At 44.2% G+C, this 16,396-nt stretch overlaps 1 protein-coding gene across 1 annotated transcript; it reads left to right on the top strand.

Moving 5' to 3' along the window:
- The first annotated feature begins 1,920 nt into the window (after positions 1-1,920).
- Positions 1,921-14,715, top strand: LOC136476862 (ABC transporter C family member 10-like). The gene is made up of 13 exons (XM_066474834.1): positions 1,921-2,246; positions 6,968-7,034; positions 7,180-9,215; positions 9,517-9,837; positions 9,914-10,000; positions 10,166-10,762; positions 10,984-11,148; positions 11,308-11,602; positions 12,099-12,313; positions 12,409-12,714; positions 13,098-13,161; positions 13,660-13,899; positions 14,127-14,715. Exons 2-13 carry the CDS (start codon positions 7,019-7,021, stop codon positions 14,234-14,236), a joined length of 4,452 nt encoding a protein of 1,483 aa, XP_066330931.1. The 5' UTR covers positions 1,921-2,246; positions 6,968-7,018; the 3' UTR covers positions 14,237-14,715.
- Positions 14,716-16,396: the final 1,681 nt, after the last annotated feature.

The following is a 16,396-nucleotide window of genomic DNA, read 5'->3' as shown; positions in this document are numbered from 1 at the left end:
ACTTTCGTCTTATTTGGTAAATATTGTTCAATCGTGGATCAACTAAGCTTAAAAGATTCATCTCGTGATTTCCAACTAAACTGTGCAATTAATTATTTTTTTACCTATATTTAATGCTCCATACAAGCGGCTAAAAATTGATGTGATGGAGAGAGAGTGAAAAAACTTAGAATTTAGAGGTAATCTAAACAAGGCCTAGGACGTCCGCAACGGTAACTTACAAGCATATAATAAAAATTTAACACGGTAACGAAAGGTTACGTGAGCTGCTAGAGATCAAGCTATGCTACACTAGTTATTAGAAAGTAGCTAGCTATTTGATCTTTCTTTTTAATAGTCAATAAAATTTTTCGTAGACTAGCTATTTAAAAATTATCGAGGACGCCCTAAGGACTTCCCCAACTCTCCGTGTAGACGTGCTGCCCAGCCTTCAAATGTACATCAAGATTCTATGTCATATAGAGTCTGTTTGGATTCTGATGGATTATAGAAGCTCCCTTCTAGAATCTATGAGAAGTCCCAAACGGCCCTAACTTTTACAATCTAGAGAACAGTAGATTCCATAATCTAGGAAACTGACCCAACCTAGCTTTTTTCGGCCTCTGGGCATAAAAAAAACAATTATGCCCCATTGCCCCTCACTATTTCTCTCACCACGTGCTATGTTGAGAAAACAAGGACCGAGAAAAAGCTTATGTCAGCTTTTACCAGGATCCAAACAACCTACCAATTCAGTTTCTATAATCTAGCTTTTAGCAATTTAGCTTTCAAAGCTAGCTTTCACGATTCATAGTATCCAAACAAGACCATAGTTTGATGGTCTTGCAGATGGTCATGTAGCTTGCAAAGGAACTATTGGCCGCATCCGCATCTGACAAAGAGCAGAAACTAATGTCCAGGAATGCCCTGTGACAGAAAAGGAGAGAAGAAAAGCTGCCTGTGCATGGTCAGTGTTTGGAGAGAAGAAAAGGTTGCCTAACACTGTGGCATGCATGCGCTTTTTTCTGCAACATCAGTGCGAGGAGAAGAGCAAGGATAAATAGGCGGTGATCTTGTTTTTTTTTTCGCAGACGTGGAGCTTACTTTGATACAAGGCTTAACGCATTATGCGGGTGTATGCCTCCGTTACGCGTGCCCTAAATAGGCTAAAGTATTAAGGCACTCGTTTTCATAAGTAAATTGCTCGAGCATGGTGCCCTGATTGCGTGAGATCCAGGCACTGCAGGCATCCCAAGGAGTTCGTTCAGCTGTCAGCCGCCACAGAGATTCACAAGGAAATAATTTGTTTCGTTGCGGTTAGGCCCTGTTTAGTTCAAAAAAATTTTCATCCCAAAGTGTCACATCGAATCTTGCGGCACATGCATAGAGTATTAAATATAGACGAAAAAATTAATTGCACAGTTTGATTGAAAATCACGAGACAAATGTTTTAAGCCTAATTAGGTAATGATTAGCCATAAGTGCTATAGTAACCGACATGCGCTAATGATGAATTAATTAAGCTTAATAAATTCGTCTCGCAGTTTTCAGGCGAGCTATGTAATTAGTTTTTTTTATTAGTATCAAAAACCGCTTCCGACATCCCCGAAACATCTAATGTGACATCCAAAAATTTTCATTTCGTGAACTAAACACACCCTTAGTATTTTCCAAGCAAAGTCAAGCACCACCCCCCAATATACTATACTCCTATATGCTATATTTTTTTTTCGAGAACGTGCGCTGCACCTGCACGTATTTCCTACCCTATACATACTCCTATGCATACGAGTATATAGAATAGAAAAGGGTCGATGTCAGCGTATTTGTGTCAACAGTAAACTCTTCACAGCTTGGAAGCATCACTGCATCACGACTCTGATGTAGGCAGCCGGTCATTCTTCCCACCTTCCGGAATTAAAAAGCCCCGATCGATCCAGCAAAGTGCGTGCATCACGCCATAACCTTTCCCCAAGTCCCAAAACCAACTCGTCTTCTCCTCTCTCAGAGTCTCAGCCATCGTCCCAGCCCACCGTCGTCCCCAGTCCATCGGCGGCCGTCGTCGCTCCGTGGATTCATTACCCCGGACGGTCGGCCGGCCGGGCTGCCCGTACGTCAGGCGGCGGCGGCGGCTAAGGTTTAGCCAAGGCTCGAGCGAGGCCGGAGCGGCTGACCATCTCTGTGCGCACACTGCAGAACCTCACTCGATCAGCTCCAAGAACACCAGCCAGCCAGCCTTCTGTTAGCCAACAAGCTAGCAATTGATGGTAACATGGTTTTTTCTTTCATACTCCCTCTGTTCCATTGAGTTTGTCGTTGGAAAACTATGTCCTCCTCACAATCCCGCTTTCCGAGCGACAAACTCAATGGGACGGAGGGAGTACTTGTTAAAGTTTACGTCTTTACCAATTACCATCTTATATTAATTCGCCAAGGGTGATTATACGATCCTAATAGAGTCTACGTTTCTGTACTCTTTATTTATATGTTTATTTATCATCTCTTATGACTTCTACGATCTTCTTATATCTAAAATCCTCCGATCCGATTTAGAATCTCTCCGATTTTGACGTTCTTAATGCATGCCGTGCTCCCTATTTTATTCGTCTTTTGAGCTTCGCTACAATGGTTCAGAAATCTTATTCTATTTACCGGGATTGAGCTTCTTTTTCTTTCTGAAACAAGCGGCAGGAACGTGCCGTGGTTATTATATTGATAGGGAAGAATCAGTCGGAGCTAAATAAAATATAGGGGATCAAAAGGCAAAAAGTAAAAAAAAAAAGCAGCTGTACAGAACGCCAAGCAGAGGGGAGCTGAATCAAAAAATCTGAAGTTGCTGGCATGCATGATCTCCCGAAAACCCCTGCCATGCACTTGCACCATAGTTCCAAAGTGCTAACATACATATTTAGCAAAAGGTTTAGTTACATATATGTGGGGAGGGGACGCGGGAACGAGAACAGGTGGTTGGAACTATCTCCGTCCCCGCGGGACCCATCACGTTCGTGGGGATAAAATGACCACATTCCGGTTCCGGAACGCCTTATGCAGAATTAGGGATTGAGGTCCTGTTGACATCTCAATATAGTACTAAATCCAAATGATGCAATGATACAAATCTTATACTCCTTCCGTCTCGTAATACATGGTGCAAGCAAGTTATCCAAGTGCAGGTAGAAAGGACTACCGTGACCCCCGCGTCGTCCTCGCGAGGCGACTCGGGGGGGGGGGGGGGGGGGGGGGGGGCGCTGGCCGATGCTGTTGCTCACCGGCGAGCGGTTGTGGTGGCCCGCGGCGGCGCTAAAAATGGTAGCCTAATGCAGCTTCCTCTCCCATCCACTCTCCCTCCTCCCCCCATCCCTGACACCTTGCTCCTCTGGTGAACTGCTCGGCCGGCGGGGCGGATCCGGGCCTCCCATGGCCGGATCTGCCGTCCTCCGCCCCGGATCTACGGCCTTGCGGCTGGTGGCGCGGCGCTTCTCCCCCATCTCCGGCACCTACCTCCTCCGTCGAACCGGCCGCCCGCGCGGGGCGGATCCGGGCCTCCCATGGTCGGATCTGCCGTCCTCCGCCCCGGATCTACGGCCTTGCGGCTGGTGGCGCGACGCTTCTCCCCCATCTCCGGCGCCTACCTCCTCCGTCGAACCGGCCGCCCGCGCGGGGCGGATCCGGGCCACCCATGGCCGGATCTCCCCTCCTCCGCACCGGATCTACCGTTTTGCGACGCGTCTACTCCAACTCCGGTGTACGGTGCGGCGTGCAGGCGGGGGTGCCTGGCGCAGGGGGTACCGTGCGCGGAAGCGGTGCCTGGCTCGCGGAGGCGACGTCCAGCCATTGGTATCGCGGTCGGCGCCTTCCTGCGGCTGTCCACCCTCCTCGGGTCTGTGCCGTGGCACCCATCGGTTCCTGCGCCTCGTGGGGGTGGTGCCTCTGGATGCATGGAGCTCCAGGCGAAAGCTCAGTCCGGTGGTGGCCGGGCGAACGACAGTGACACCTTTGGCGCCACATACATCCCTGGAGGCGTCGTTCTCCGAGCCCCATGCTCCCATGCCACCAGTTTCTGGGCGAAAGCCCTGCCTTAGAAGCCTCTAAGGCCAGCGGCGACGGCGTCCATGTCACTACCATGGGCGTCCTCCCCTTCCTGAAGGCGTCGCTGAAGAATCGGCCTAGTTCCTGCCGTCGGTTCCTTGAGGAGTCCCTCACTGTGCCTGTTGCGCTTCATTTCCACTCACATTGGTTTGTCCTGCAGTTGTTGACCTTGCCCGGCTTGTTGTCGTGGATATCGTAGCGGATGCTTTGCCGCCGCTGCTTATCCTCCGGCGGATGCTTGGCCGCTGGTTGGTTTGTTGGCGGATGCTTTGCCGTCGTTTGGTTTGTTGGCGGATGCTTGTCGCCTTGTCGTTGGCCTCCTCTCTGGTAGATGCTTTGCTGCCGAGAGTGACATGGCCCTTCCCCCGCTACATATGTTTTGCCATAGTGGGTGTCTTCACTTCTTCCCCGGCGGATGCTTGGCCGCTGGTGGGTTCGTTTGCGGATGCTTTGCCATCATTGGGTTCGTTGGCGGATGCTTTGCCGCCGTTGCTGCTGGACGGTCTCCTGTGTAGACGACCTTTGCGATGTTGTATCCTTTTTCTTACAGGCCCAGTTCGTAGGTTTTAGGTGTCGTGGGCAGTCGCCATCTTTTGTACCCTTTTATATTGTTCTTAGTTTCTACTTCAGGTCACCACTAGCTTGATGGTTTGTAATCTGTGCTATGATGGTTCTCTCGTAGCTGTGTCGTGTAATTATCTCTGCTTAATGAAAAATAGGTTATATTTCCGATCGTGAAAAAAATGATGCTTTAGTTCTGGACATAGGGAGTAAGAATTAAGGAGGAGCAAAAAAAGGTGTAACGTAGGTGGAGAGAGACACGGACATATTTGTACCGGTGGCTAGCTCCTAAGGGTGAGAAGCAGCCGGCGGGGTTCGAAGCCTGCACCACACCTGGCCTCCAGCAAGGGTATGCCCAAGGTGTCGCTTTTCAAAAGAGAGAAATGTGCATTGTAAGATGAGAATGACAATTAAATTATTAGATAAGTGTAAAAGGTTAAAAGATCAAATATTGATCCTGTTTGCTGGTCTGAAACTTAGCTAAAACTGACTGGTTCTGTGAGAGAGAAACACTGTTTGGCTGGTTTGGTGAACAATAAATTATGAAGGGAGCAGCCGCCTGGCTGGTCTTTCTAGACCAGCGAACGGCCCCATTATGAGTTGGAGGGAGTAGTATCTTTATTTCTGTGCTACGATCGTATATACTATCTAATAAATTAATATCTCACGTGTTGCCGCGGATTATACGATATTCTGTATACAATGTATATATATGCATTCGACTTCCATATTATTTTATTGTATCAAATCTGGTAAAAAATCAGTAAGCTAATAGTAAAAAAACCAATAGAATATTTGATCACATTATTGAAGAATAGGTGACGAAACAAATACTGTATGTAGATGACTTGTACATTAATAGATTAACGTCTAAAATTAATGCATGGAATAGAGATGACTTAGAAGTTTTTTTTTAATTATTAATAAGGGATGACATGGATAGCTTGCATGAAGGATTGCAAGTTAGTGGGACACTTAGACCTGGTTTGGATGTATGTGTCTACTTCAATCCCACATATATTGGGGTAGATTAGAATGAAACTTAGTTTAATTCCATTCTAATCCACTTCAACACATGTAGATTGAGATGAATACATGTGCATCTAAACAAGATCTTAGTGGAGAATGATATGGACATCTTGTATGAAGAGATAGGACATCTAGTAAGGTCACTTAGTTGTGAATGACGTGGAGTTATGGACACTTTGCACAAAGAGATAAAACATTTTGTGAAGTTTAGCTTTCTATTAGTATATAGATAAGTAGTTTTATTAAAATGATTCAACCGTGATAAAATTCATTTTTTAAAAAATTAAGAGGAGTTGCAAATAATAACAAGAATTACACTTATAACAAAGATAAACGGCCTATTCGCTGGTTGGTTTCTGGACTGGTTTGGACTGGCTGATGCTGGTTTTATATGAGAGGAAAACACTGTTGGTTAGCTGGTTTGGGCTGGTTGAAACCAACAAGCGAACAGGATGAAAAGGGTAAAGAAATTAATTAAAATCAATATTATAGGTTTAACTCTTTACTACGTATCCCAAATCTTGTATAAAATATATATATATTTTGTAAGATTGATAGGATCCCGATACAAACGCATTATACCTGGCATCCCGATACGAGATGCTCTAACAACTATAGAGAGGGGGTGCGTACTGGGAAGAGCAACACTAGCATGGTTTACTACTGGGAGTCGTGTAGCGCTTTGGCCCATGGGGTAAACGCCACCGGGAAAGGTTCCTGCTTCTTCTTGTCCTAGCAGGCGTGGACCACGAGGGTTTGGGGATTCTTGTGTTGACTCCCTCTCCGGCCTCCCCCTCTCGAGTTTGGGGTTTTCTCCCGCGCCAGCACCAGATGCTCCCGCATTGTTGGAGTTTGGATGATCCGGGGCCACCGGGGCGATCTATTTCACGCGTTTCATCATCTTTATTTATTCTTTTCGCGGTATAGGCTTTTTCATCGAATCAGATTTCTATCTTTATTTCCTGTCACAACGGTATAGCATTTTTCTTTGAATCAGATTTCTCATCTTTTATTTCACTACTAGCGGGGATGATTCCACGGGTGGATGCGTGTTTCTTTTTCCAATGGAAAGAATGATAGATGCATGCTGCATTTGTTTTTGTTTTTGTTTTTCCCCTCTTTGGATAGTGGAGGACCATGAAGAAGAAAAAATTGCAGTTTTGGATGGGTCCTGTCATGTTCGCTTGTGTTCACAGTTTCGTTGATCATGAATATTACCCTGCAATTTCCTAAAACCTTTTCATGAATCTGTTTTTTTTTTAAATGTTCTTTGACCTGACTACATTCCTGTGTTTTGTTTAAAAAATAGGCTTGAAGACGACCTGACCCATCACCCATCAGTGCGGCAAACATTGGACATATGGCTTCCCTAACAAGTTAGTCCTCTTTTTTGCCTTTCTCACAGCATCTTTATTGTGCTGCTCGTTGATGAGAACTCCTACAAGATAGGGGAAATACATGTCAGTTCTGTAACATAAGTATTCTGATGAGGGGTTGCATTTGAAATTTATTATCTGCTAGGTTCTTGGATGGCGGCGGGCATGTGCGGGAGCCCATTTTGCTCCAAGGAAGCTTCAGCGTCATGTGGATGGGAGGAAATATTCAACTCCTCCACTTGCACGAATCATATCCTGGCGATTGGCATCGCTGCTCTGATCGTCATAGTTCTTGCAATCCAGCTGCTCGTCAGGATTGCAAAGAGCAGACAATATGCGCGCCAGCTCGTCGCGCTCACTTCGCCACTGCAGTTGGCTGCTGTAGTGTTCAATGGCTGCTTGGGTCTCATTTATCTTGGCCTTGCATTGTGGATGCTGGGGACCAACTTCAGCCAGCATGCTTCTGTCTACCTTCCACATCGGTGGTTGGTGAACTTGTCTCAGGGACTCAGTTTGATCCTTATCAGCTTTGCTTTCAGCATCAGAACAGAGTTCCTTGGAGCAGCATTTTACCGGGTTTGGTCAGTTCTGCTGACCACATATGCTGCATTCGTTTGCTGTACCTCAGTTGTTTACATGATTGCAGATAAGGTACTAGGCATGAAGGCTAGTTTGGATGTTCTATCCTTACCAGGTGCACTACTGCTCCTTGTTTATGGGATTTGGCATGTCAGGGAAGATGCTAATGGAGGAGTTGAAAGTGCTTTATATAAGCCTCTGAACACTGAGACTCACGACGACATGGCTGATTCTCAGAGTCATGTAACCCCGTTTGCTAAAGCCGGGATTTTCAGCGTGATGACATTTTGGTGGCTAAATCCTATGATGAAGATGGGTTATGAGAAGCCTCTTGAGGACAAAGACATGCCGCTTTTTGGTCCCTCAGATCGAGCATATAGCCAGTACTTGATGTTTTTGGAGAATCTGAACAGGAAGAAGCAGTTGCAGGCATATGGCAATCCGTCGGTCTTTTGGACTATCGTTTATTGTCACAAAAGTGCAATCTTGGTCTCAGGTTTCTTTGCATTGCTCAAAGTGGTTACATTGTCTTCAGGTCCAGTGATTTTGAAAGCATTCATCAATGTTTCACTTGGGAAAGGGTCCTTTAAATACGAAGCCTATATTCTAGCTACAGCAATGTTTGTTATTAAATGCTTTGAATCTTTGTCACAGAGGCAGTGGTATTTCCGTACTCGGAGGTTAGGACTCCAAGTGAGGTCGTTCCTATCGGCTGCCATCTATAAGAAACAACAGAAGCTATCGAGCTCTTCAAAACTGAAGCATTCTTCTGGAGAGATCATAAACTATGTCACTGTTGATGCCTACCGGATTGGTGAGTTCCCATACTGGTTCCATCAGACATGGACAACAAGTGTCCAACTTTGCATTGCTCTAGGGATTCTGTATAATGCGGTTGGTCTTGCTATGATTTCATCGCTGGTTGTCATCATTCTCACTGTAATCTGCAATGCTCCTCTAGCCAAGTTGCAACACAAATTTCAGAGTAAACTTATGGAAGCACAAGATGTGAGACTGAAGGCGATGTCAGAGTCCTTAATTCACATGAAGGTCTTGAAACTTTATGCATGGGAGACTCATTTCAAGAAGGTCATTGAGGGGTTAAGGGAGACTGAAATCAAGTGGTTGTCAGCATTCCAGCTTAGGAAATCATACAACAGTTTCCTGTTCTGGACATCACCTGTTTTAGTTTCGTCTGCAACCTTCCTAACATGCTATCTTTTGAAAATTCCTCTTGATGTTAGCAACGTATTCACATTTGTGGCCACTCTGCGCCTTGTTCAAGATCCAATTAGGCAGATACCAGATGTAATTGGAGTCGTTATACAAGCTAAAGTTGCTTTCACTAGGATAACAAAGTTTCTTGATGCGCCTGAGCTGAATGGACAGGTTAGGAAGAAATACTGTGTGGGCAATGAATATCCTATAGTGATGAACTCTTGCAGTTTCTCATGGGATGAGAACCCATCAAAACCAACTCTGAAGAATATAAATTTGGTAGTCAAAGCTGGAGAGAAGATTGCAATCTGTGGCGAGGTAGGATCAGGAAAGTCAACACTTTTGGCTGCAGTTCTTGGAGAGGTTCCTAAAACTGAAGGCATGGTATGCATTTTATTAACTTAACATTTATGATACTTCTATATAGCTTTTTTTATTGGGGAATTTTTTTTGTAACTTCATAATCTTAACACTCAGCTGCAAGTGCATAATTGCCATGTAGTTAAGCAGTACAACACTGCTATGTGCACTTCAGAACCTCGGTTTCTAGTTTCTTTCTCAAAATACAACATGCAACAACAATATCTTATGCTTGACAAAGTTGTTATAGTTAATTTGTTTGATGATATTGGAAAATTAAGAAAATTAAGCATGTTAATTGGTTCCTCCGAATTAAAATTTTCAGATCCAAGTTTGTGGGAAAATAGCATATGTTTCTCAAAATGCATGGATCCAAACAGGAACCGTGCAAGACAATATTCTCTTTGGGTCTTCGATGGACAGGCAAAGATACCAAGAAACACTTGAGAGGTGTTCTTTAGTAAAAGACCTTGAAATGTTGCCATATGGAGACAATACTCAAATCGGGGAGAGGGGTGTAAATCTTAGCGGTGGTCAGAAGCAGCGTGTTCAGCTTGCTCGTGCATTATACCAAAATGCAGACATTTATCTTCTTGATGACCCTTTCAGCGCTGTTGATGCTCACACAGCAACTAGTCTTTTTAATGTAAGTGGCTAATAACAATCGTAAATTGCAATATTGATCATAAGCTGTTTAGAAACATTTATTTATTTATTTGCAGGAATATGTCATGGGAGCTCTGTCAGATAAGACTGTCCTTTTGGTGACCCACCAAGTCGATTTTTTGCCTGTATTTGATTCTGTTCTGGTATGTTTTCATACTTTATCCTAATCTCTCTTTAACTTTTCATACCTAAGAAATTTTTAGTGTTTCGACTTTCTCGCTGATCAAGCAATATCCATGTTTATATTTATTTTAGTGATCGTATTTGTTTGTTGATGCCATCTGAAACAAGTGTTGTTTTTTTGTCAGTTAATGTCAGATGGCAAAATTATTCGTTCTGCACCTTATCAAGATTTATTGGCATATTGTCAAGAATTTCAGAACCTTGTAAATGCCCATAAAGACACTATCGGTGTTTCAGATCTTAACAGAGTCGGCCCCCACAGAGCAAATGAAATATTGATCAAGGAATCGATTGATATTCGTGGAACCCTATACAAAGAGTCTTTGAAGCCATCACCAGCAGATCAGCTGATCAAGACAGAGGAAAGAGAAATGGGTGATACTGGTCTCAAGCCTTATATCCTTTACTTGCGTCAGAATAAAGGCTACTTCAATGCCTCTCTGGGTGTTCTTTGCCATATAATTTTCTTATCTGGCCAAATATCACAGAATTCATGGATGGCTGCTAATGTCCAGAATCCTGATGTTAGTACACTTAAGTTGATTTCTGTGTACATTGCAATTGGAATCTTCACAGTGTTCTTCTTGCTATTTAGATCGTTAGCACTTGTCGCTCTTGGGGTCCAGACATCAAGATCTTTATTTTCCCAGTTACTCAACTCATTGTTCCGTGCACCAATGTCCTTTTTTGATTCTACCCCTCTTGGAAGGGTACTTAGCCGGGTAAGGATACTTACAAATTGTTCATCTCCCTGAGATATATTGGGTAGTGAGGTTGGTTTTCTACTTGCACCTCCTACATATTAGTTGTAGTGTGAATGACTCTCCCAGCAATCAAAGCGAATCTTTAAACTACTAGACAGATAAAATATGATAAAATTAAAGTTCTATTTTACATTTGGATATTTCCTATTGATGGATGAACTTGGAATTTTTTTATGCAGGTATCTTCAGATTTGAGTATTGTTGACCTTGATGTTCCATTTGGATTGATGTTTGCTGCTGGTGCCAGCTTAAACGCATATAGCAATCTGGGGGTATTGGCTGTTGTTACATGGCAAGTTCTGTTCGTCATTGTGCCGATGATGGTTTTGGCACTCAGGTTGCAGGTAATTTTGGGAGATTTGGTTGGATACAGTTTTGCTGTTATATATATATATCATATACCAGTTAATGTGCTTTGCTGCTGTTTTCTACCAAGGAGTGAAATAACATGTCTTAAGTTCTTAATTACGACTGATTGAAATCTAATATGCTTGGTCATGCAGAGGTACTATTTAGCCTCAGCTAAGGAATTGATGAGGATCAATGGCACTACCAAATCAGCTCTGGCTAATCACTTGGGCGAGTCAGTTGCAGGGGCTATAACAATAAGGGCTTTTGAGGAAGAAGATCGTTTCTTTGAGAAAAATTTGGAACTTATTGACAAGAATGCTGGTTCATATTTCTATAATTTTGCAGCGACTGAATGGCTGATTCAACGTCTGGAGACAATGAGTGCTGCAATTCTTTCTTTTTCTGCCTTTATTATGGCTCTTCTTCCTACAGGAACTTTTAGCTCTGGTGAGCATTTATAGAAGTTGCAATTTGCATGTATCACTAGTTCACCACATCTATGCAAAACATTGGGTAAAGTTTTTTTTTTCTGAAAAAAAGAGCCAGGAAGTTCTGTGACAAATCACATCTTGCATTTGATGCGCAATAAATTATGCAATGTACTGCAGGGAAAATTTTACTTTGTCTTCATAGCTTCCTGAAGTAAAGCCATGAAATGTTAAGGTCTTTCTATGTATACCTGATAATGATGAATCACATGTAAAATTATATTTGTTGCAAGAATGCTAGGCAGGATATTTGATGAATAATGCAGAATGTTTCTTAATCACATGATTTTGTATAAGAACTGCTGAACTTTGAGCCCAAGGAGTCAGAATGGAAACACCAAGATTAATTCATGACTATTTAAAACCAAAACTACATGCATTTGGTATTGTTTGTGTTATGAATATTTCAGTATTGTCATCAGAAACACTAATAACTCCATTTTGTGCATGTGCAGGCTTTGTAGGAATGGCATTGTCTTATGGTCTATCCCTAAATAATTCATTTGTTTTCTCTATCCAAAACCAGTGCCAGCTATCAAATCAAATAATCTCTGTGGAAAGGGTGAACCAGTACATGAACATACCAAGTGAAGCAGCAGAGATTATTGAAGAAAATCGACCATCACCAAACTGGCCGCAAGTTGGTAGGGTGGATCTTAGAGATTTGAAGGTAAATTTATATAAACATTTACATGTATGCTTTACAACGAAACCTTTTTGTATTCTAGGTTTTAGAAATTAACATGAATGATTTTCACTCAACAGATCAGATACAGGCAAGATGCTCCTCTTGTACTACATGGAATCACATGCACTTTCGAAGGTGGAGATAAGATCGGTATAGTTGGCCGGACAGGAAGTGGAAAGACAACTTTAGTTGGTGCATTGTTTCGTCTTGTTGAGCCAACTGGAGGGAAAATAATTATAGACTCTGTAGATATCACTACAATTGGCTTACATGACCTGCGTTCGCGTTTGGGTATCATTCCTCAAGATCCGACACTCTTTCAGGGAACCATAAGATATAATCTAGATCCTCTTGGGCAATTTTCGGATCAACAAATATGGGAGGTACGATTGTCTTATAATATGCACGGATATTCATGATGTTTCTAGCCCTATTGTATTAGTTTACCAGGAAAAGAATGTTACTTTGAACGAACCTGTTGTTAAGTTGAAATAATGAGGCCCCTTCCTCTTACTGGGAAGATTCGGCACAATAAGTTTAATATAGTGCCCAGTAATTTTAGAAATTTCAGAACATATTTTGAATGACCTGATGAGTAAACTGAATCATGAGAATATTGGTAACAAGCTCTCTCTGTGTCTCTCTCTGTCTCTCTCTCCTTTTTCTCGCCAACCTGCGGGACAATTATCTCTCGTTTGAATGACGTATATACCAGCTCAAACTTCAAAACAATCACTTAAAGTGATTACTTTCTATTCTTATGCAGGTTGTTGACAAATGTCAGCTTCTTGAAGCTGTCCAGGAGAAGGAACAGGGATTGGACTCACTTGGTAGGATTCCTTGCTATTTATACTTTGTTTTCCGGAACCCATAGCAAATTAAGGAATTCTGGATGGATCATTGTCAAACCAAAAAAATGTCGTGACACTAAATTTGCCAAAATATCCAGAATTCAGACTAGGGGTGACAATACATGCTATGGAGTACTATTTATGATCTGCACTAAACCTCCTGTTTTTTCCCTCTATATTGCAAGTGCAAAATCTGCCCTACTTGTTTTTGGGAAAAAAACTCTTTAAAAAAAAATCATGACTGTGTCTTGGCACGTCTTTCATTAAGTGGAGATAGAAAAGTAAAATCAGTTACCCTTGTAAATGAGGTTCAAGTAAAATAAGCAACTTCTCTTTTGAAAGGATAAATCGTTTATTTGACTTCCATAAAAAATATGTGTTTTCCATTCGCAGACACACAATGAATATAATATTCTTAGATAGCATGACATATGAGTTTGTCTTATTCTCTGTCCTGACTGAGACGTTGTTGTATAGTTGTGGAGGATGGTTCGAACTGGAGCATGGGTCAAAGGCAGCTCTTCTGTTTGGGACGTGCACTTCTAAGAAGATGTCGTATCTTAGTTCTCGATGAGGCCACGGCATCTATAGACAATGCTACTGATGCTATCCTTCAGAAAACAATCAGGACAGAATTCAGAGATTGCACTGTGATCACTGTCGCACACCGTATACCCACTGTTATGGACTGCAGTATGGTACTTGCAATGAGTGACGGTATGTTTTCTTCATGAACTTGCTATAGATACAGCCGTATCCAAAGTTATTGGCTATGAGTCAACACGACAAGATCTGCAAAACCTAGGGATTATAGTAGTGATCTTTGCATGCCTGTTTTAAAAATAAATCCGAATTAAACTATTTAGATTGTGAAACTCTGTCTCAAGATAGTATTTCAGCATTTACATGCGAAGTCCATGCTAATGGGTTCAACTAACTTCCAGGGAAAGTAGTGGAGTATGACAAGCCTATGAAGCTCATGGAAACCGAAGGATCTCTCTTCCGTGACCTCGTCAAAGAGTACTGGTCATACACATCGAATGGAAATATTTAGGAGAAATTATGACAGTTTACATGTTCCACTCGCTGCAGTCTCTTGAAAGGAGATACAAAAACTTGTGCTCGCACATCCGAAGAACTCTTTTATCTGAAGTCTGAAGAAAAGGCGTCAGGCATTGTCAGGAAGTGCTTGTTATCAAGTTTTCACCTTACCTTTTGAGCAACTTTTTGATAGCTTCTGTTTTGGGTCATTGCTGCCCTTCAGGCGCTGAACAGAAGGAAACCTGTTCCTCAAAAAAAAAAGAAAAAAAAGAGAGGACATCTTCAACATTTCTTTGCTCGCATAGTGAGCTAATAAAAGGATAAATGGGAGGTATGCGCATCAAGTTTGCAACCGTGATACTGCATGTTCATAAAAATGCTTAGGCTATTCCATTCAAATTTTGTGGTGTATACCTACATTGTACATTCCTACTACTGAAGTGTATATGATGTTTGGGGGAAATAATGCCTTTTTCAGCGCCCTCTTGTTCATGTTTAATGTATATTCATCAGTGACTGGAGGCAACCAATTTGGTGGTAACTCTGTTTTCACTGCATGTGATGATTATAGTTTCTTGTGGCTTATATTTTTACACCATTTTTTTTTAGAATACGTCCTTGTGGCTTATGTAACTCACAGATTATTAATAGGCACAGTTAGTTGAGTAAGATCTCACTGTTTATTTCATTTTTTGGTTATATGGCGTAAACATATTAAGGATGGAAGTGAATGAGGGCGTTTCAAGGTACTATGAAGTCGCATTTTACTGCAATTCTGTTGTACAATAGCACTCCTATGTAAATATTTATTTCAATGAAAAAACTGTTAGTATCTGTTTCGATTGCATTCGTATCGGTATACCGCACCTCGAGCAGCTGTACATATAGATGGCCATCGGGCCGTGCCGGCCCGACGCGGTGTCGTGCCTCACCGGGCCACCGTGCCGGTCGTGCCGTGCCGCTGGCGTGCTCGTGCCTGGCCTCCGGCCCAAGGCACGGCCCGTGGGCCATTTGGCCGTGCCGTGCCGCCCGATGGGCACGGCCGTGCCGTGCCGCCCGCTGGCGTGCTCGAAGCTAGCTGCCGAGGTCGAGATGACGACGGCGTATGGAGATTGGAGAAGCCGACAGACGACGGCCGCAGAAACGAGAGAGAGAGGAGGTGACCTCGCAGGCCATGACGAGTCCCTGGGGGCTGGGGCCGACGCGGGAACGCGGAGCACGGGGCGCTGGGGCCGTCTCCCGCCGAGCTCACTCCCAGGTCCGGCGTCCCTAGGGCTGGGGCCGGCGCGTCGAGCTCACTCCCAAGGCGGAGCTCGGGGGCTCGGGGCCGGATCTGGCGCTGGGGAGGTGCCCGGCCGGCCGGCAGCTGCCGGTGCAGCGGGTGGGGGAGCCGGGGAGGGGGCTGCGAGCCTGCGTCGCGCGTCGCGCCGTCGCCGCGTCGGGGTGCGGCGGGTGGGGTGGGTGTGGCCGTGTGGGGGGCGTGGGGCGTGGGGTGTTAGGGTTTGGGAGGGGGTATAGGTGTGGGGGGCTGGGCCTCTTAGCAGGCCGGCTGGCCGGGCCACTACCGGGCCGCCTCTTGGACCGGGCCGTGCCCATGCCGTGCCGCGGGCCTGGAGGGCGGCCCAGGCACGGGCACGGTGACCACCGGGCCGTGCCGTGCTCGGGCCGGGCCAAAACGCCGGGCCACGGGCCGGGCCATCGGGCCGCGGGCTGCATGTACACATATAGCTGTACAAGTCTTTTGCGCAGCAGAATCTGAGGGGCCCTTTGGAACGCATCAACTGTATGGAATTTTCTAAAAAATTCTTTCATTTTCACAGGAAAAGCATAGGAAAATGGAAAATTTCCCTTGCATTCCAAAGGGTCCTAAAAGAGAAGATTTTACCTTGAACATTTTGCTAGAACAAGAAAGTTTGATAACTTGCCAACCAAAGCGTGGCAAAACAAAGAGGGAAGCGGTTAGAATCCTGGAGCAGTTGACCCAGCGCCGGCAACAACTCGGATAGGAGCTCGCCTGCCTGACTGCCGTTACAGCGGCGGGGGCTGTGCTCCTCCAACCCTTACCGGCGAAACATGCTCAGGCACCGCCATCCTCCCCGGCCATCGTCCGTTGTTCCATCTCCTCCCTCCGTGGCCTGGCGCTGGCCACAGAAAAAGGAACAACTAAAGAACA

This window comes from Miscanthus floridulus, chromosome 8 (genome assembly GCF_019320115.1).
Source record: "Miscanthus floridulus cultivar M001 chromosome 8, ASM1932011v1, whole genome shotgun sequence".
Classification (NCBI taxonomy): Eukaryota; Viridiplantae; Streptophyta; class Magnoliopsida; order Poales; family Poaceae; genus Miscanthus; species Miscanthus floridulus.
Note: the sequence above shows the minus strand (reverse complement) of the source record. Positions and strands in the feature narration are given on the sequence as shown.